This window comes from Mauremys mutica, chromosome 1, assembly GCF_020497125.1.
Source record: "Mauremys mutica isolate MM-2020 ecotype Southern chromosome 1, ASM2049712v1, whole genome shotgun sequence".
Lineage (NCBI taxonomy): Eukaryota > Metazoa > Chordata > Testudines > Geoemydidae > Mauremys > Mauremys mutica.
In genome coordinates, this window is record NC_059072.1 from 67,374,957 (window position 1) to 67,396,450 (window position 21,494).

General features: G+C 39.1%; 1 protein-coding gene across 3 annotated transcripts in view; it reads right to left on the reverse strand.

Annotated features, from left to right (window-relative positions):
* The window catches only part of PTPRR (protein tyrosine phosphatase receptor type R), a 210,581-nt gene that overhangs the window by 141,689 nt on the left and 47,398 nt on the right, over positions 1–21,494 (reverse strand). Inside the window, exon 1 of one of the 3 annotated variants that reach the window (XM_045011670.1) lies at positions 15,611–15,647. The exons of the other annotated variants lie outside the window; for them this stretch is intronic. Within the exon in view, the coding sequence (XP_044867605.1) occupies positions 15,611–15,625 (15 nt within the window). The 5' untranslated portion in view covers positions 15,626–15,647. Of the gene's footprint in view, positions 1–15,610; positions 15,648–21,494 lie in introns of those variants that run through there. 3 annotated transcript variants of the gene reach the window in all.

The following is a 21,494-nucleotide window of genomic DNA, read 5'->3' on the forward strand; positions in this document are numbered from 1 at the left end:
AACTCTCAGAATAGTTGCTGGATCACAGGCTTCCCCCTAAAACTCCACATGTGCCTCTGTTGTAAATGGGATATCTATCATCCAGGCTGAATCTCTTGAGAGAATGGGAGCAAAAACAGGATAGTGCCTTTTCAATTAGAGGCTTTCTCTGGGCAGAAAGGAATCGAATATGCTCAATAAAGAGGCCATGAAAAGGCAAACACTAGCAGCAGCAATGTGAATACAGCTGTACCTTTCAAATACGTCATCTGGCCGAGACTCATCCCTGGCGTAACTTCACTGAAGTCAATGACATTACACCAGCCTTGAATTTCACGCATTATGTGTGATTGAATATGGCTCCATTTTAGGAACATGCAACATATCATGTAGTCGGTGAGCATCTGGCATATTTGTAAACCAAAAGATCTACTCCACAGCTATTTTCAGTGATTTTTTTTTCCAATCAGAAAATATCTTCAGGAACAATAAACAAATGTGGTAGCTGATTAAGTGTTTTCTTTTGCTGAAGCAGTATTGAAATAGCTAGAGACATTAGCACAGTATGCCATACAGTACACATTCTATTTAGCACTTTCCACAACCCTAGATGATAGGGGCAATGCATGAAAGGAATGTCTCTCCATAGACCTGAATATAAATATACAGAAAAGTTAGCAGAGATTCATCTAAGTAGTTACCTTCCACTGACATAAATGGAGGCATTTGTTAAAAAAAAGCCATTGTTTACTTTATTTTATTAAAATAACATTTTTGAAAGGAATAATTCATGCCCAATAATTAATTTACTTCTTTGTGCTTCCTGTGTAGTCTTTCAAATGGTTTATTATCGAGGAGAAACCAAACTGAGGTTTACAATAAACCCATTTTGTTTGTGACCCTGGACTTAACAAAGTTCTTCAGATATAAAATACCAGAGAATATCTTCTTCTTGGCCTTTTGGCTAAGATTGTGTAGAATCAATTAATATCTAATCTGGCCTGATGGGACACTGTATCCTGCCCTTACACAGGGAGAGTCTGCAATCTAACCACTCCCCTTTGCCTTTCTCTAACTGCTATGATCCCCACTCCTCCAGATGTGACTAACATTTTAATGACAGCAGAAATGTCTTTGCCCTGTGTACTTCCTCTCCCCAGCCTCCTGCATAATTATGTCTTTGCTTACATTAGGAGGACAAAAGCACTCTGAGCCAATTAGCTTTTAAGACCTTTTTAGGTAGGGAAATCAAACCTAATTGAAATGCACTGTGACAGTTCCATTGCTGCAAGTCATGTCAACTTAGAAGAGGATCTGATTTAAGTGATTACTTTTCCAAAGGGCAGTGCACATTATTGAAGAGGCAGAGACTCATCTTTAAAGTACAGCGGTGACATTGGTGAAGTGCTGTGATAAATACACCAGTACACAGAACCTCACCTTAGTTCTCTCGAAATTGGTGAAGTGTCTGTTCTTTATTAGAAATGGTAAAACAGAGCAGTGCATTTATTTGTACAGAAAATGTCACCCTAGTTCTTAAGAGAAAAACAAACCAACAAACATCTTAACAGTTTTAAACTCAGTGGATTAGTTGTATTTCTGGACGGCAGATGTGAATAACTAAAGATAGATAACTACTGTTATGTTACATTACAATATCGTCCTCTAAAATGATTTAAATGCTATGCTGTCACTGAAAATCAGTGGGTTATGTGTTTCATGTTTGTCTAGTGTACTGGGAAATAAGTTAAAAATATGAATAGTCCTGTGAATGTAAGAAAGGATTCAGTGTTCAAACTGATTGGCTTAAAAAGTGTGTTCTCACAGCTCTTGCCTTATTCAAGTTCCTGAGATCCTGAAAAGATGTATATCCTTCATCAAGTTCTCAATGGAAATCAGATTTAGCATTTACCCTTAGAATGACAATCATCTGTTCAAGGAGTGGTCATTCAGACTGCTTCTCTAAGATCTGGAAGATACTATAAGCCACAATCACATCATAACAGCATTTCTCATTGACATATCTTTTATGTCAGTCATCTCAAACTCAGCATGATACAACCAAGATCATCATGTACTTCCTTCATACCACCTGTTCTTTCCTCTCAAATGTCTTCCATTCCCCCATTCTCCTTTACTGATGAACATAAGAACATAAGAACGGCTGTACCGGGTCAGACCAAAGGTCCATCCAGCCCAGTATCTGTCTACCGACAGTGACCAATGCCAGGTGCCCGAGAGGGAGTGAACCTAACAGGCAATGATCAAGTGATCTCTCTCCTGCCATCCATCTCCATCCTCTGACAAACAGAGGCTAGGGACCATTCTTTACCCATCCTGGCTAATAGCCATTTATGGACTTAACCACCATGAATTTATCCAGTTCTCTTTTAAACACTGTTACAGTCCTAGCCTTCACAACCTCCTCAGGTAAGGAGTTCCACAAGTTGACTATGCGCTACGTGAAAAAGAACTTCCTTTTCTTTGTTTTAAACCTGCTGCCCATTAATTTCATTGGTGACCCCTAGTTCTTCTATTATGGGAATAAGTAAATAACTTTTCCTTATCCACTTTCTCCACATCACTCATGACTTTATATACCTCTATCATATCCCCCCTTAGTCTCCTCTTTTCCAAGCTGAAGAGTCCTAGCCTCTTTAATCTTTCCTCATCTGGGACCCTCTCCAAACCCCTAACCATGCCTCTAACCTAGGATAATGGATCATAATGGATCAGACCAGTATTCCATCTAATCGGCTATCCTGGTCTAGTGGGAATAATGGTCAGTACTAGATGCTCCAAAGGGAAGGTGCAGCAAACACTGAGGTGTCTGAATGTGTCACAACTTGACTACTAAAGGAGTTTCTCCCTAACTCCCTTAGTTGCAGTGTGGATTATGCACCGAATTATGAGAGTTCATGCCCCTTCCAGACATCTTCCTTTTTTTCATCCTACCCAATGTAACTGTGGAAATTCTCATTATCCATATATAAACTCTGCAATACTTTAGTTACTGAAATTTTTCTATATGCAAGGCTCATTGAATTTATCTTGAAGCAGGCCTATCTCTGTCTTCTGAGATGTGGGGAAAATATAAATTTCAGTTTTATCTCCCCCAACACCTGCACTCCTCTTATTACTATCCACTTCTTGTCAGGGCAGGTGAGAGAGTCATCCCAGTCTCACTGGGACACACTGATATAAAACTCATCGTGAATTCAGTTTCTCCCCAGAGACTCAGTCCTGCAATAAGTGAAAAGAGAATTAATTCACTAATGCAGAAAGCATTAGCATGGGTAGCTATATCATCCACAGCACAGACTGAATGTCATTGACAGAGCCAATACTAGCCTTTTAAAGAACATGAGAACTCTCTTATGAAGCATTACCATTGATTTCTCTTCCCAGATGTACTCCATTACAGCTTGTTGGCTAACTTAAGTGTTTTGTGAGAGGAAGAAAACTCAGTAGGTTTTATTCCTCTAAGGACCACATTTATTTACAGCATTATTATTCTGGATAATAGTATCAGAGTACTTGTAGGGAAAGAAGAATGGTTTGCCCAGTATATGTCTCCAGTGTAAGAAACAATGCAATAACAATTAACTATTAATGAGAGCAAAGAAGCAAGGTGCTTTCCTCTCTCTGTCTAAAATACCATGTTAAAGGCAGCAGGAGAGAGAGCAGCTCAGTTCATGTATATATCAAAAAGTACTGTGAAATCAAGAATTTTATACCCAAATGTAGATTTCTAAACTTGAGAAAGTGGGTATTCTTGTGAGTAGTGTGGTTTTTTTTTCCTTTTCAGGAAACACTGTAACAACAATATAGGGACAGTACTCCTATTACAAGAAATACAAAGATTTGGTCTTACTTCTACCAAACCTGGACAGCTTTTTAAATTGCCGTTAATGGATTTTGTTCTGTTAAAGCATACAGGATTCTATTCAACAAATGCTATGTGCCCAATCCCTCGTTCCTTTCTCCCGCATGTAATAACTCCCTAACATTTCAGCTGTTTAAAAGAAATTAAGCCATTTTGCAGCATCATTTTTGTAGCTCCTTGGGGAACTGAGTCAGAGAACTTGACAAAAAAGACTGTTTCTAACAAGCATATTTGATGCCCCATGCATGACTTCTTGACGGTCTACATTCATGTAAACATTACAACGTACTCCTGTCTAATGAAAGGAAGAGAAAGAAGGAAAGAATTTCCCATGACTGATGCTTGTCACATTGCTTAGTCCATTAGTGAAAGGTACTCAGATACCGTCCATGGTCTTGGATAATGTAAAAGAACTTGAAAAGAACAGTCGAGACATATGTTAGGCAAAAAAGGATTTAAAGATAAAGGCCTTTCTGGCAGATGAATTAGGGAGGAGGCTAATGTGATCTTATATTTAAAATCTCGATAGGTAGGTGTTAATAGTTCCCAGTCAGCTTTGAAGAGAGCATACCATAGTTTCTTAGTAAAACAGCCATTCAATGCATATATAAAACATTGTAAATTTGCAGTACTAGGAAAAACTTTTAAACAAAAGTTGTTAGACAGTAAATCTACTGGTGTTCCTTATACAGACCTCTGCCTTGTATCACTGTTACATATTTAAATGTAATGCAATGTTTCAACATAAAATCTGCTCTTCTACACTTTAGCACACACAAACACATTCCCCTCTGACGTTCTTTCAGAGATGATTTCTCAGTCTTTATAGAGTGACTATAAATATGTGATGTGTGCCACCTGGACTCTTCAGAGCTTGAGCAGAAAGAGAGCACCTTAGTCCTTTCAAACATATCAGAAACCTGTCAGCAAATCTGGGGATCTCCACCATCCCAGCCCTCGGGCTAATAGTTGACTAGTCCTCAATTGCCAGTGAAACAGAAATCTGTAGCCTATATCCAAAGTGGAACAGGTATTGGGATCAGCGTATAAAACATCCACTCCTTAGATCTGTATAAGGCTCATCTTCAGGGCATTACCTTCTGTTTATAAACCCAGTTAACTCAGGTAAGAATATACAGACCATCATCTCACTCAGCTCTGCCCCTGTTCTCTCTTTAATGGAGACAGCATCCCAGTTAAAGCAGTTAGTTAACAGTTAAATGCAAACAGTTAACACCGTAGCCTTTAACGGTGACAAATGCTCTTCTCCCAGCTCTCTTTCTAGGGCCATAAAACAATGCTGTCGTTCAACAAACATTAAGCCTAAAGCAGGTCTTTCCTAGTAAGTGAAGTTGGAATAGCATTCACCTGTATCCAAAGTGGTACAGGTAGTGGGACCCAGCCCCCACAGAAGACACGTCTTGGTCCTATATGGATCAACAGCTGAGTCCAGCTTTAGCTTCTACACTGATAACCTTTCCCTGATCCCTCCCCCCACATTCTCCGACTGGGTCAGATCTCAGAGAGTGATCAGGTGCGACCTGCCAAGTAGCTTGCACACAATTAAAACTTCCTATATAGCTTCAGAAACATCTACTAAGCATGTCTAGTCACTGCCACACCCTATTTATGATCTTTCTGGGCCCTTTTATGTCTCCTCCCCATTGCTTCTCTCCCTTTCCTTGGGCCAAATAAATAAATACATAAAATGCTGCAGTGTAGAGCATGTGGGTTACAGATACAGTTTATACCAAAGAGACGTTAGCCCTGATCCTGCATGATTAAAGTCAATACCAGCTTTGCCATTGACTTCAGTGAATTCAGCTTAAGCCTCATAAGAATTAGATTTGCTTACATGGCTCTTGGAGAGTAGTCTGACACATGTAATGGGAAAACTACATTTTTGGCAGATTTATAGTAATGGATTTTCAGTGTGACCTCTTGCTGCCTGTCTCTTTACATTACAGCCATCACTCATTTGCTGCTAATTTGGATCAGCTTGACTCTCCTGAGCAATATCCTCCTAATGTATTATGAAAGACTAGGTCGATGGCTCAACTCTCTTCAAAATAGCTTTTTAAAAAGTCATATCTTTGATTCATCATTTCATATCCTGCCAAACAATCAAATGTTGCCTGTAGCTGTTTATCTAAGATTTTATTGCAGGTAAGGAAGGTAACAACCAGCTTGATGTGCACAAATATTTACAAGCAGCAATTGCTGTACAAGAACAAATGATCACTACCAGGAAAACTAGTGACCTTTAAACAGGTGAAGGCACAATATTACAGATTATATATTAATAAAACTAAATTACTGAATGGGTGGTAAATTTGATTCAGAGGTATTGCCTGACATATCCTAAGTGCATTTTAAGTATCTGTGATCAAAATATTAGCATCAAAAAGATTTTTTCAAAAGAAAATAACCTTTTGTTCCCCTAAACAATAATTTTCATGATAAAATAATTGACAAGTTTTTCCAACAAAAAACAAACAAAAAAATCTATCTTTTTTTCTTTTCCATGGGAAAAAGGGGGAAAAAATCGCAAAACCAAATATTATCCTGAGATTTTAAAAATGATTTTTCTAGAATTTCCCACAAAAAGCATTTGGCTTTGTTTAACCAGCAATATTTTTTAATTTATATCAGAAACACATACTTTTAAAAGAATAATATTGATTACAAATTGTTCAGGGTCAAGTTCACTGCTGGACACTATTTCTAAAATATTAGATCCACAGCTGGCAAACCTATTCAGCACCAAAACTGGCCATACATCACTTGATTTTGTTTTATCTTTGATCACTAAGGATACCAGCAATAGTGACCTGAAGAGGATAAATAGATCCATCAGAAATTTTTTGACCAGAACATTTTTCTGTTGGAAAATGCTAATTCAATGAAATAGAAACAATTCAAAGGAATGTATTGACTGCCAAATTTTTTGTAGGAAATTATCAAAATATTTAATTCTCATAAGGTCAAAACTTTGTTTCTATGTGATCATTTTGAATATTATGATATAATAGTCAAAATGCTTCAACTTTTATATTCTAAATTTCCATGTAATATAAAAGTTAAACAAGTAAAAATTAAACACATTCTGACCTCACTGAAACAAAATGTTTTGATAAGGTTGAAACAAAATATGTTCTGAACACTTTGTTTTATGAAAAATTTCGAGATTTCAACTTTTCATCATGATTCAGGATGAAACCAAATTTTATTGCATCAGACTTTCCCATGGGATGGAAATTCTGTTTCATCCTGCTCTAGAGATGAAAAGTTTGTTAATGAGTTTGCCTTCCCTTGGTGGTCTGTTGAGAGCCCTACTTTATGTATGTTTATATAGAGCTTTGAGATCCATAAATGCAAGAATGGCAAAATATCTTTCTGTCAAGTCCTACAGAGCTTCTTCTTTATAGTTATATAAATTTAAGAGATTTCTGGGCTGCCGGGAATTATATGTATTATCTCATACAGCTCTGTCTGCAAGGGCAGAATATTCGCTGCACAAAGGATGAAATTCACCCCAGGAGGTCCAGCAAAAGACCTATGCACTCCTTTCTGATGTTCAGTCCTTACTATCTATATTCTTGCCAGCTCTGGGCAATGTGTGTGGTGGGAATATTGTGGTTCAACAGCCCTACTTCAAAGCCATCATATTTTCAGATTATTCTGTTCCTCTCCACATGATTTAATGCACGGAAGAGAACATAAGGGCCTTGGGGAACTATTCTATCTCCTCAGTGCTTATGTGTAACTTACTCTAATGCTAATGGGACTTACATGTGTGCATCCAGGGAAGAAAACATCATAGTTCTTAATATGATAAACAAAGAACACTGCTTAGTTTTACATGTCAGTCAAAAACCACAGCATAGAAGCATTAATCGATTCTGCACATTTAGGGCTGTCTTGCAGATTTTGCTGTATTTACCTAAATCATGATCTTCATTAAAAAAAAAAATCACAAACCATCTAGCACTTGTGATTATGAATACAATCATCACAACAACTCTCAGATGCTAGACTGAGATTTGAATGGTGACACACGCAGTTGACTGGTGACAATGACTTGAAATTCCTTAGAATATAGAAATACACAAATTTCCATAGTTAACTATGCAATAAATTCTGTACTGGTTAAAAAAAAAGCACATGCAAAATACAGAATTAGTTTAATGCTGAATAAATTTCTGAGTGTAATTATCTTTCTGTTCAATTTCAGTGTTCACAACTGCTATTATAACCTCAAACAACTGAAATAAACACTCATAGAATCATAGAAGATTAGGGTTGGAAGAGACCTCAGGAGGTCATCTAGTCCAACCCCCTGCTCAAAGCAGGACCAACACCAACTAAATTATTCCAGCCAGGGCTTTTATTATCTTTATTTGCTGGGATCATGGAGGGTACACACAGCAGTAGCATATTATGAGAGAAGGAGAATCAGAGACTGAAATTAAAGTGAACACAAACATTGGGAATTTTACATATGTAACTCCACCATTAGAAATGTACTTTTTTTTTTTTCAATTGAGTGACACATTTTAAGGATGGTAATCTATCTAGAATCATAGAATCACAGAATATCAGGGCTGGAAGGGACCTCAGGAGGTCAGCTAGTCCAACCCCCTGCTCAAAGCAGGACCAATCTAGTAATGATGCAAACATTTTCTAATGCAAAGTGAAAAAAATAGAATTTAAAGGCAATGCAATTAAAAAAATATGCATTTTGGACACACGGTAGGCTGTGGAACCCATCAATAAAAAAGTAGAGCTTTGATCCAATAAAAATTATCCAGTTACCACGACAAGATAAATTGACTTCAATTTTTCAGGGAATTTTTCTCTGTGGAAGACGCAAACATTTTTAATTGAATCCAGCTTAAAATTTTTAACATAGCAGTAGTAAAGCTGCAAGAGGATCAAGAGACCAAAAATAAAAGCTCCTTCAAAAATAAAATAACCATACCTGTTAATCTAAAAAGCCTGAGTAGCAGACATTTTTCACCAGAATCAAACACATATTTCCATTAAAGATTTTTACTCAAGAGATAAACCCATGTGTATCATTCATTTGAAATTGCATTTTGAAGCTGTTCGCAAAATGATTCCCACGTGCATGGATTTGCCAGCCAGCACATTGCTCTGATAGGGACATATGCTCTCCTTCATATGTAGAAACTGCACATTGGGGTTTTATATGCAAGACAGGGCAATGTTACACTGACTTCCTCTCCTATGCATTGCCCCCATTGGAGGTGGAATTGATCACATAGCAGAACAGTCAGGAGAGAAGGATAATATTTCTAGGGAAAAAGAGAGATTTCTAGGAACTACAGGATTTTGCTTCTCAGACCTGTTTTAATTTAAGAGTTCTCTGCAACCTGAATTGTATTTTAAAGTGTTTTGTCTGGAAACTTCCTTAGTTTTTCCAGAAAGGTTGTTACAGTTTTTCCAATAGAGAGATTATATTTTTCTGTAATTATGCGTGTTGTGAAAATACGCCATTCAGTTAAACTTAAATCAATGTACAGCAGTATTTATATGAAATATGTTACCAGCAGAGTTTGTAAAAATGGATCATCTCCTTCAAGATCTAGATGAAAAGTTTATAGGAAGAGAAGCAGTCAGTTCTGCTGGAGATTGTAACCAGCTTGAATCCAAGTGGTTTGGTCAATGAAGTTTGCATATTCCTTGTACCCAGGTTGATTAGCTGGTTGAGTTCCTGAACTCTAGGCTGTACTATGTGGAGTTTGTAACCAAAGCACTTTACAAATGCTTCTGGGATCACTGTCCACCAGGCAGTTTCTAAGTTGTGCCAGACCATAATTATAAACCCAGAAAAGCAGAAAGGTAGTCATCTAAGTAGAGCTGGATTTTTTCAACTGAAAACTTTTCCTATCAAACAATGGCATGTTAGAAAAATTAAGTCTTTTTGCAGGAAAATTTCATTTTTGATTTTTAAAAATAGTTGATGGGAAATTTTGAAACAGCATAAGAAATTTGCTTTTATTTCTAAATTGAAGTTTTTGCTTTGGTTTTTGAAGACCAAAAAACATGTCTGAAATCAAAATTTTTGGTTTTAATTCTTCCTTCTTTTTCCACACCATCTTTGCCTTTGAATTGAATGGAATGATGTCTGCGGCTTGGGGGTGGGGTTTTTTTTTTTTGGTTTGGCTTCCCATCTTTTGTTTTTGTTCAGTTGGCTTTGGTTTCCCCTTCCCCACGCACACACTAACTTTTCAAAACTTTTCCAACTTTTGAAAAGTTTAACAGCAAAAAGGAAAAAAGAAAAGTGAAACATTAGATGTCAATCATTCTACTGGATTAAGTGACAAGAAAAGAAAAAGGGGGAAAATAAAAGTAAAAAAAAAATCAGAGATTTTGAAAATCTTTTGGTTTCTGAAAACTGAAATGAAACATATTAAAAAAAATTCCTGCAAAAAAGTTTTAAAAATGTGAACAAAAAAATTTAAATTAAAAAATTTCATGTGAAATTTTATGTGAGGAAAGAAACCCCAATGTTTTTGATCAGCTCTCCAACCAAATCTATAATCAATACCCTTTGTGAGGTACCAGGTGGAGTTTATAAACACTACCACTCCCTTGCACTGCTTCTCTAAGTTCAAATATTCAGAGTCATTATCTTCAAAATTAACCACCAATCTTCTAAAAATATTCAAAGACACACAATAATGTAATTGTGGCCCTATTGCTGATCTCTTTCTTGATGGTTATCTCTTTTCCCTTTCTTTCTACCAAGAACACATGCTGCAGATGAAATATTAGCACGTTTCTGTAAGTGAGACTGGAAAGATTGACAAAGCAATTCACTTGCCTCCTGCAGACTATGACAGCAAAGCTTTGACCCTCCCAAGTCAGACTTGTCTTGTACAGTTGAATATTCTGTCTGTCATTCCAAAAGCTTCAAAATAGAGCATCCCACACAAATGATGAATTTTGATTTTGACTGACAGTACTGAAGAATAAGCTAGCTAAAGACAGGTGGCAGGCTGTAATTTCATGCCCTGCTTTTCACTCACCTGCAGTAGCCAAATTCAATACTTCCATTACAAATAAAGTCTTTGACTAAAAAAATCATATTTACATTAACTGGCTCGTTACCACGATTTTTACTAACAGTTTCCTTAAAATGTTTTCCTTATATTTGTCGGGGGCGGGGGGGAAATGTAGATTTGTTCCTTAAAGCATCTCTTACCATGAAAGATTCCTTGAGGTTAGACTACCATAATGTTCCTTGTTATGGGGCACTAAAAAGACTCATTCATCATCTGCAGATAGGGCAGAGTGCAGCAGCACTGTTACGCCTGATCGAATGCCAGGGAAGTAACTGGGAGTTTTGATCACTGACATCAGTGAGCCCTAGATGAGATGCTTATTGTCTTGGGGGTAAGAGGAAAGGATTGTGTCAACACACCCCAACTACATTAATACGCTGTGTACATGGCAATCTGTCCTATTTGTGATTTTTATTTTAACTGTTAAAACTTTTCGGACACACTCTGTAACAGACCATTTTAAGCTTCTGGATTCACTTATGTATCACTGATTCATCTAACACTCAAGTGAATGGGACTGTTAGAACTTGGGATTTGGAGGACAAATGCCATCTGATCTTACTCTTGCTCAGGTGAAAGTCAATGCCAAAACTCCCTTTAACTTAAATGGAAGATGGATTGTGCCCTGTATCTGCAATCAAGTTCTCAGACACCATGATGGTGGGTGTGGTGTATGAACCCAGAAAGCAGAGCCGTAACAAGGAATTTTTGCACCCGAGGCAAGAGCCAGCTCCAGGCTCTTCAGCAGCAGTTCGGCAGCGGGTCCCTGAGTCCCTGTCATAGAGAAGGACCCACCGCCATATTGCCGCCGAAGAATGAATGCAGCGGCGGTGGCAATTCGGCGGCAGGTCCTTCCCTCTGAGAGGGGCTCAGGGACCCACAGCTGAAGAAGCGGCAGCAGTAGAGCTGCTGCCAAAAGCACCGCCGATCGCGGTAGAGCTGCGCCCCTCCACTTTGCATGCCCGAGGCAAGTGCCCCACTTGCCTCGCCCTTGTTACAGCACTGACAGAAAGATAGACAGATAGGTTAATCAATATATTTGTGTCTGCAACAATCCTGGGAGTATGGATTCCCCTTGCTGCTGATGTGAGAAAGACCACTTTGCAAGCACCTTTTAAAATAAGTTATTTGTTTATTTGCAGGCTTTTCTACAGTCATCACCATTGTATCAGAGTATCTCACTAACATTAACACATTTATCTTATCAGCCCCCCATCTCTGAGGGAGGGTCAATATCCCAATCTTATAGATGGGAAGCTGAGACACAGAGAGACTAAGACAACACAGGAAGTCTGTGCCAGAGCTGATAATCAATCCCAGATCACCAGAGTCCCAGTCTAGAGTGTAATACTGATCTCAGTATTACTTAAGATGACCTTTGCCACACCATATGTGATTATGTGTGATTTCATGCACCATCTTTCTTACCTTCATTATGTTTGTGTGTTTATTCCAACCTTGCAAAAAAAGGAAGTTTACCTGTCTAGGCACTAAACCTATTAGCCTGCTTTTTAACTATAAATGACGATGATGATAATGAAACAACATAGTTGCCAGCGGCAAGGGTGTGTGTGGAAGGGTGTACTGACCCATTTGAGTATATATATGTTTGCAAGATGTCATGAGATTTTTGTTGATTATGCTTTATAAATGATATATATGCCTGTATCAGATGTTAGTGTCACAACTAATAATTAATAAATCCTCCTCTATAAAACAGTAACCATACAAATGCAAACGTCTTCCACTGTGCATCTTATTTCCATTTATGCTGACTTAGGTGAACAGAATTTTGTTCTGTCTTTTAATGTTTAATAAATTTTAGAGAATTAAAATGCACCTGCCTCTTTATAATCATTATTTTTAACAACATAATGCTGTTTAGCATTTAGACATCATGTTACATCTTCAAAGCCCTTTACAAACCTTGGCCCTGATACAGCAAGCTGTTTCTTATGTCTGCACCTACAAGGAACTTCGCTGAAGCCAATGGGGTTCAGCACACCATGCAGAACAGCTTGCAGGGAACAGGCTATAGGGTTACAAGTCCCGCCTCCTGTGGGCTGTATGCTCCAATATTCCACAAGTTAGTGACATTGACATTGTCTCTTCAGGATCTAGAGTTTGGGCCAGCCTCTAAGGGTACGGAGGTGTGATGTTTGAAGGGATTGGATTCTCAAGGCACTCATCCCATCTCTGCCTCTCCATTCTAGTCTATTCAGCCTACCTTTCCTGTCAACATAGCTCAGATGGTCATCAGCAGGGTGATCCCTCTAGGCACACTTGCACAGATTGTAATTTATTGTAAGCTGTAACTTCCGAAGAGATTTGTACTTAAAAGTTCATCTGGTGCAGGCTCCGGAGAGCAGCTGCTCTTCTGGTCTGCCTTCTTCCAAACACAACTCTTTCCCCAACTCCTTCCAGCTACACAGAGCTGAATCAGATGGGGCCCCTTTGCTGCCGGGGATTGGCAAAGTCTGCAACTGAGTCACAGCTCCCCTCTTTACAGTTCTCAGTGGACGCTTCTGCCACATTTTGCTCTTCTCCACTACATGCAGAAGTAGGGAGCATGTAGCTTAGAGGGCCCACTTGTTGAGCAATCAGACTATATGGGAGTTTAACCTAAGAAAGGGGTTCCAGGGGTTAAGCACAGACACTTCATTTGGTTTCTTTAGAGTTTTCTATATGGCATGACAACTCACAGAATGTAAAAAGACAAAACAGAAAAATAATGGGAGAACCAGGAAAATATCATTAGTTCATTTCAACTATATTGATAGAAGAAAGATTCTTCTGGTTCTCTGCTTACTGCAAACATATAGTACCTCTCTTTCTCCTAGACTGCTGTCCAAATGTTAAGTTACCAAAAAAGGCTACTAATGTGCCAAATTATAATCTCAGTCTTTCCCATTTTGTAAGCAACTTCTTCCAACCACTGATTCGTAAAATGAATGCTTAAATGGTCTGAAATACCACCATGCTATTTAATAGATTTAATCTAGGTTGTCATTGATGAAGCAATACCAAATGTAAACAAATTAACATTTCTGTGTGCATGAAGCAATAGATGTTAGGTCTGCCCTCAGAAAACGATCTCTTCAGTGCTGTTAACCCTTACAGGAAGAAAGATAGTGCTATATGTCAAATGAAGGGGTGTTATTAATATCAAGTTCTATCCAGCTGTAGTGATCTGGGGGCTGTGGAAGTTAGCTCCACATTTAGCCAGCAGAAAGGTAGGTCGACCTATGATGTGCTTCAAATACAGCCCTATCCGTTGTCTAGAAATACATAACTTCCTCAATCTCATTTACAAAAATCTGTAAATTTAAAGGTAGTGTGTTCATGGATGAGAATTGGAAGTGGGCTACCACAGTCATAGTAAAACAAGAAACACTGATTTAAAAACTATTGATAGGCTTCATCTTACATTACTGATTCACTTGTAGCCTTGCTAGCTTGCAACTTTCATTTTTATACACGTTAAGGCCCCAGTCCTGCAACGAGATGCATGTTGGAATCACCTTTGACTTCAGTTTCTCTTTCTTTCTATAATCATGCTAAAAAAATGTTTTTTTCTTTGTTTTGGTTTTTGGGGGGGGCGCTTCTGTGGAACTATTTACATAAGGACAACTCACTGAGAGTGAGTGTTTGCATGATTCGACCCTTTGGCCCCAATCTTTCAATCAGAGGCATGCAGATGATCCCCCAGTGCCTGAATGGATTCCCATGGAGATAAACTAGATATTGGCTAGATTTTGTAACTGCACTATGTTATGCCCTAGCATTGGACCTATGACTTGTGGCAATGTTTTTCATATACCACAGGCTCTAATTCCTATTTGTTTAACATGAGCATTTATAGGCATGCACATATAGCATTAATTAGTGAAGATGGTCAAATTATTCATTGTGAATAATTTATCCAAGAAATGTTGGCCTTTTCTTTGAAAATATTATTTGTGAATATTTCCTCCCCTTATAGAACCTATGCATAGCCCAACATTCAGACATTAAATTATTCATCCATTTTTCCTGACTATAATTGAATAAATGGGCATGTAAATTATTTAAACTAGTTCCTCTTTTCTTTTACTGTGAACTCACTGTTAGTGCTCATCATAAACCTTTGCTTGATTAAAAAACAAACAGGTGTCAACCTCAATGTCACTGGAAGTAATTCTGATCAGTAAGTCACTGCACTGGACTTTTTAACTGTTGTAAAAGATTATTTATATAAGAAAGTTGTCAAGAAGTCCATTGCTGAATCTACTGAGGGTGATTTGTGTTTACATGGTATACACTGTGTAAGATGAGAACAGTTACTTTAACATTTCAGTTCAACATAACTGACCACATTTTTTTATTGGAGTAATTAGTTGCTCTCTAAATCTAATGGGTCTCCATGAACAGTACAAGCTACAATGGGTATTTGCAGGTACCTGCAGAACAGAACAGTTAACCATGCATCCTTTTGAGATATTTGCCTATTTGGCATTCAGTGCAAAATGCTATATACACCGCAAATTCCAGTCCAAACCTGCCCACTGCAGAATTAGTTCTATACAACTGAACATAATGCTAAGCAACTCCTTGGCTCTTAGAATGCCTTTTTATATTTAAACAAAAAAGCTTATTCAAAATTACAAGTACTTACATAATCACACTTCATTACAGGATGTATATGTAGCTGGTGCGTACTACTACTTTCAAATTACGAAAGTTGTGAATGAATTTTTGCAGTCTCTCTTTTCCTGCCAATGGCTTTCCCTGATGCATGCATGCAGTTTAAGAAACATGGCACTTTATGAGATTACAGAGCTAGAGATAATCCAGGAAGCTGCAAATAAAATAACAGGATTAAAATATATAATTAGCTCACTGGATTGAAATTAAATTTAGTTCATACTATTATGCTAAAACAAACCAATGTGAAAGCTTTTATCTCCATTAAACCCTACCTTTCCTTAAAAGCTCCTTTGTATCAATACTAACGCATATCATGAATTCAAACCACCTTAGCATTTTAAAAAAATTTAGTGCCAAAAAACCTTGTTTAAATATTACATGACTTTTGTATTATTATATGAACTAGAACTCGGAGGCCACCACCTAATGCACTATTTAAACCTTGAAAAATTATTCACAGCTTCCTCTATTGTGCCTTTGCAGTTAACATTTCCTTTCACCACTTTATGACCCAGTGCTGTCTCTCTTGCCCAGCAGTCTCCTATACAGGAAGACAACTTTACAACTAAAATGTTAAAAATCAAAGTTTACATGCAACATAACATTTAGCAACTATTTCACCCCCACACAAACACACATACTCAGTGGACAGATAGGCAGTGATTGCTATTGAAAATCCTTTTTTTTAGTTCAGATCTAAAGCTACGACAGATAAACTGTAAGCATGCTCACATATTCCAAGGAAGATACATATGTCTGGTTTTCCAGAGTGCTTTAATTTCTGCAAATTAGGAGAGATGTTTATTTGTTGGAAGAGAACAATTAGTTCAAAATTAAAAAAAAATATTGCCAAGAGCTCAGTCTCATAATATACTCAACATCCTCAACCCCCACTAATTTCACCTTATTGGATCAAGCCTGTAATACTTATACAGCACAATCCTGTAATCTTATTCAGAAAAACACCTTCTGAAGGATCAATTCATATATATCTTTGGGACCAACCCTGAAAATGTATTCAGATGAGTAAATTTACTCACATACATTTGCAGGATCAGGTTCATAGACACACACTAACAATATAAATGTTAAACAATGATAATTATCACATTATCATCATCATAAAGTCTGATTTTTCAACAGAAGTTTGTCAAAAGCACTACTAGTAGGTGTTAAGTACTTGCGAGATTGGACCTTGTGTTTATTGTATTTGTCTCATGAGGAAGTTTCCTCATGCTACATAAAAATGTTTTCTACAAATTGAAATACCTCAGTAAAAATCTTCATTAACAATACATTTGTTAAGTTGTACAAATACAATTTGTCTACAGTCGTAAAGAGACATCAGTTCAATAAACAAAAAACATTAAAGATTGTAACTAAAACATCCAAATGTTTGAAAGCCTAGAAATTTATATTTAGGGTAACCACCCCTCCATACTGTGACGGGTTGGATCACAGAAACCCCCTTGGGAACTGCCAACTGATGTGCCAAGACTACTTCTGCCCCTGCTTTCCCTGCCAGCTTGAGACTCCAGCACCCTGTCTTGTTGAGCCAGACACGCCAGTCTGCTCCAACACACACCCAGGGTCTGAACCACGTGCCCCAAAGCTGCAGACTAAACTGAAAGAAACTTACAGAAGTGTTCCTGTCTTTAACACTCAGATGCCCAACTCCCAATGAGGTCCAAACCCCAAATAAATCTGTTTTACCCTGTATAAAGCTTATAATAAGGTAAACTCAAATTGTTCTTCCTCTATAACACTGATAGAGAGATATGCACAGCGGTTCCCTTTCCCCCTCCCCCAGGTATTAATACACACTCTGGGTTAATTAATAAGTAAAAAGTGATTTTATTAAACAAAGAAAGTAGGATTTAAGTGGTTCCAAAGTAGTAACAGACAGAACAAAATGAATTGCCAAGTAAAATAAAATACGCAAATCTAAGTCTAATACAGTAATAAAACTGAATACAGATAAAATCTCACCCTGAGAGATGTTTCAATAAGTTTCTTTCACAGACTGGATGCCTTCCTAGTCTGGGCACAATCCTTCCTCCGGTACAGCCCTTGTTCCAGTTCAGGTGGTAGCTAGGGGATTTCTCATGATGGCTGCCTCTTTTGTTCTGTTCCACCCATTTATATATACCTTTTGCATAAGGCAGGAATCCTTTGTCCCTCTTTGGGTTCCCCCCTCCTTCTAAATGGAAAAACACCAGGTTAAAGATGGATTCCAGTTCAGGTGACATGATCACATGTCACTGTAAGACTCCAACCCTTCATTCCTCCCAGCTTGACTCATAGGAAGGCCTGCCTGCAAACAGAGCCATCCACAGTCAATTGTCCTGGTTGATGGGAGCCATCAAGATTCCAAACCACCATTAATGGCCCACACTTTGCATAATTACAATAGGCCCTCAAAGTTATATTTTATATTTCTAGTTTCAGTCACAAATATGGATGACCACACTCAGTAGATTATAAGCTTTGTAATGATACTTTACAAGAGACTTTTTGCATGAAGCATATTTTAGTTACATTATATTCACACTCATCAGCATGCTTTCATAAAATCATACAGACTGCAATGTCACACATACATTTCAAAGTCAGTTGATTCATAATTGGGTTCTACAATCCCCAAATCTTGACCCTATATCTCTCCTCTCTGTCCACAAATTTAATATTAGGCTGTCAGGATTCAAATGTAGGCCCTGTTCCTGTACACACTTACATGTAGACTATGTATACGCTTGTAGCTTGCCTGAGTACGCGTCCACATACTGTCAGCATGTGTATCCCATAGTCGCACTGAGTGTCCACATATACTGTGCTGGGCATAGGTACACGCCATGCACAGAGATATATCTATGTCCATGCTGCCCCTTTTCGGTATGCAAGAGTAGTGCTACTGTTTCAGGGATGGCATCCCAGAGTCCTTTGCATCTCAGGAGATGCTTTTGGAATCACTTTGTTATGTGTTGCTGGTACTGTAGGACACCTTCACACATATGGTGATGACAGCTCCCAGTCATCTCACCCTTCTATCAATATGCATTGAAAACATGGAGCAAGTCCATGATGATGGGATTGTGTTCCTGCTCATGGGACCAGTGCATTGCATACTGGACAGAATGGGGCCAGAAAAATGTGACATACTAAAGACTGGTGACTGAAAGGGTGAATGAAAATCCACTGGGATCCCATGTTGAGTGCTAAATGGGAATATTATGCCCATTGGTGGACCATTGCTTCTGGTCCCACAGAACCTGCACGGTGTGGTGGGACCGCATTGTCTTGGAAACCTGGGATGACGACCAGTGCCTGCAGAACTTCCAAATGAAGCAGCAGACCTTTATGGAGTTGTGGAAGCAGCTTGCAGCACCCCTTCAGTGCCAGACCAATTGTTTTCCAAAACCTCTTACCAGTACAGAAGCAGGTGGTTATTATCCTTTGGAAGTGGCTAAACCTGACATCTACCAGTCAGATGCAAACCAGTTCCAGGTTGGGAAGTCAACAGTCGGGGTGGTGGTCGTACAGGTTTGCCATGCTATTAGTACTGCAATCTATCCATGAGTGGTTGCCATAATCCAAGTCCTTGAAATTATAGTGGGATTTCAGAGGATGGGGTTGCTGAACAATGCAGGGGCCATCAACAGAACACATATCCCAACACTTTGCCCACTGAAAGGGGTCAGTGAATACATGAAACAGAGAGGTTACTATTTGCTCATTCTCCAAAGCTTAGTGGACCAGAGTGGTCAGTTCATGAACTCCAACATTGGACATACAGGAAAGGTCCAGGGCACTCAGGAGATCAGGATTGTATTGTGGGGGGAGGGGGGAGGAGGTATTTATTCCCAAGAAATGACATGGTTTGGTCCCTCACAGTTATTTTAGGGGACCTCGCCTACCCACTCCTCACATGGCTCAAAGCTGTACCCCTGACATTGCATTCCCCAGGAAAAGGGAATTCAACTATCGACTGGGTAGCTGCAGAATGGTGATGGAGAGTACCTTTGGGCATCTAAAAGCTCGTTGGTGATGCCTGTGGACCTGTCAGGATGCCAGCATAGCCAACAGAGTTTGCATTATCGTGGCATGCTTGCCTTTCAAAACATATGCGAGGATAAAGAGGAATACTTCCAGAGTGAGTAGGCACAGGACAGATCTTGTTTTCAAAGCTTGTACAGGCAGCCAGATCCCACCCATGTGCATACTGCTCCTGGTAGGCAAAGGAAATTCATGATGCAATATTGCAGATCAGTGTGGAGCCAGAAGATAACTTGGTACTGTGCAAAGGAACACTGTTGTGACACTATTGTGCTTCTGGAAAAGCTCAATGGAGCATTGTCAAAGACTTGTGTTGTGACATGCCATGGTGAGTTTTGATCACCTGCAGTTGACAATGTACTAACTGAAAGGGTCCTCAAAGTGAACACTTTTGGGTTTGTGCTGAGCAGAGTGTATATGCACTTTCATGTCATCATTAAGCAACGTTGTTGTTGCAAGTTAGCAGCCCTGTTTCAGGGTTCTTTTAAGGGAGCACTTAAGCATAGTTAAAGGTAATTTAAAAACAGCTCTTTAAGGTTTTGGTACAGACGTCAAACATTCCTTCTTCACAGTGTTTTCTGACACTGTTGTCCACAAAAACTTGTTGGATACTGTACATGAGTACTCCTATGGTTGCAAGTGGTGACTGTTTGGTGGGGGTGAGGGTCAAGAAAGCACTGTTCAGTGTCAGATATCTTCTTTGGTAAGTTAGTTTTATTTCTTTTGTCTGTATTGTCACTTAAATATTAACAAAACTTCTCCTTGGTTTCTCATGCTGGTGCTTTGGACAGCAATAATTATTTCAGAGCTTCAATCATTATCATGAACCCCGTTATTTTGCCCCTCAACAGTAGGAAATTCATGGGTGGGAGGAGGGACAAAACTCATTGCATTTCTTTGGCACCACATTTACAGAAATCACAGTTGTACTGTGCATGCTGCTGACCCATCCCAAACATGTGGGAAACATCCTGCTGATCTGACTTGGAAAGCAAGATGCACACACAAGTGCCATGAACAGTAGCTTTTACATCCAGACATACAAACTGTTTTAACTGTTGTTTATTGTAACAGGAACAAATGAACAAAAAAACCAGTCAAATTCCCTGAGAAGTGGGCAAACAGTACTGTCTGTGGCCACGTTTCCCTGCCTTTCTCCTTCCCCTGGCCCTGACAAGGGGGTATTGGCTGAAGAATATTGGGGGAGGACCAAATGAGGACATGAGGGGTTTGTAGTCAAATACAGGCTCGGCTACAGGGGCTGGATCCGGCTCATCGTTCCCCTTCGGCATACTCTGGGCGGTGGTGGGGGTTTCCTCTGTGAGGAGTTGGAGTGCCAATGAAGGGAGGTTGTGCTGGGCATCCAACACACTTCTCCCTGGTGTGTGTGTGTGAGAGTGAAATTCACTGCCTCAACAGCAGCTTGGGTATCAGCTGGAGGAGGAGCAGCAGTTGGATGACGAACAAGAGGTGCTGCTGGTTCCCAGAGAGAAGTAGTGGGTGGGCCCCAAAAGTGTTCAGCCAGCCATTGTACTAATGACTGCATGGTCCCATTCCCTCTGGGCATAGTCCCGTTTCATGAACCAGTTCATTGGTGTCTCCTGCCTAAGATCACGATCCTCCCTTTCCCTAAGTAACTTGAACTGCTCTTTACTCTTGTCTGTGCTGACAAGCAGGTCTTTCATCGGCCTCTGAGGTGCTGCTCCTGCCCTCCTGGTGGAATGGGTTCCCTATTGGCATTGGAAGTTTCTGGCAAGTCAAAGCATTATGTTGACATAGCTATCGGGGTGTAGCTGTGC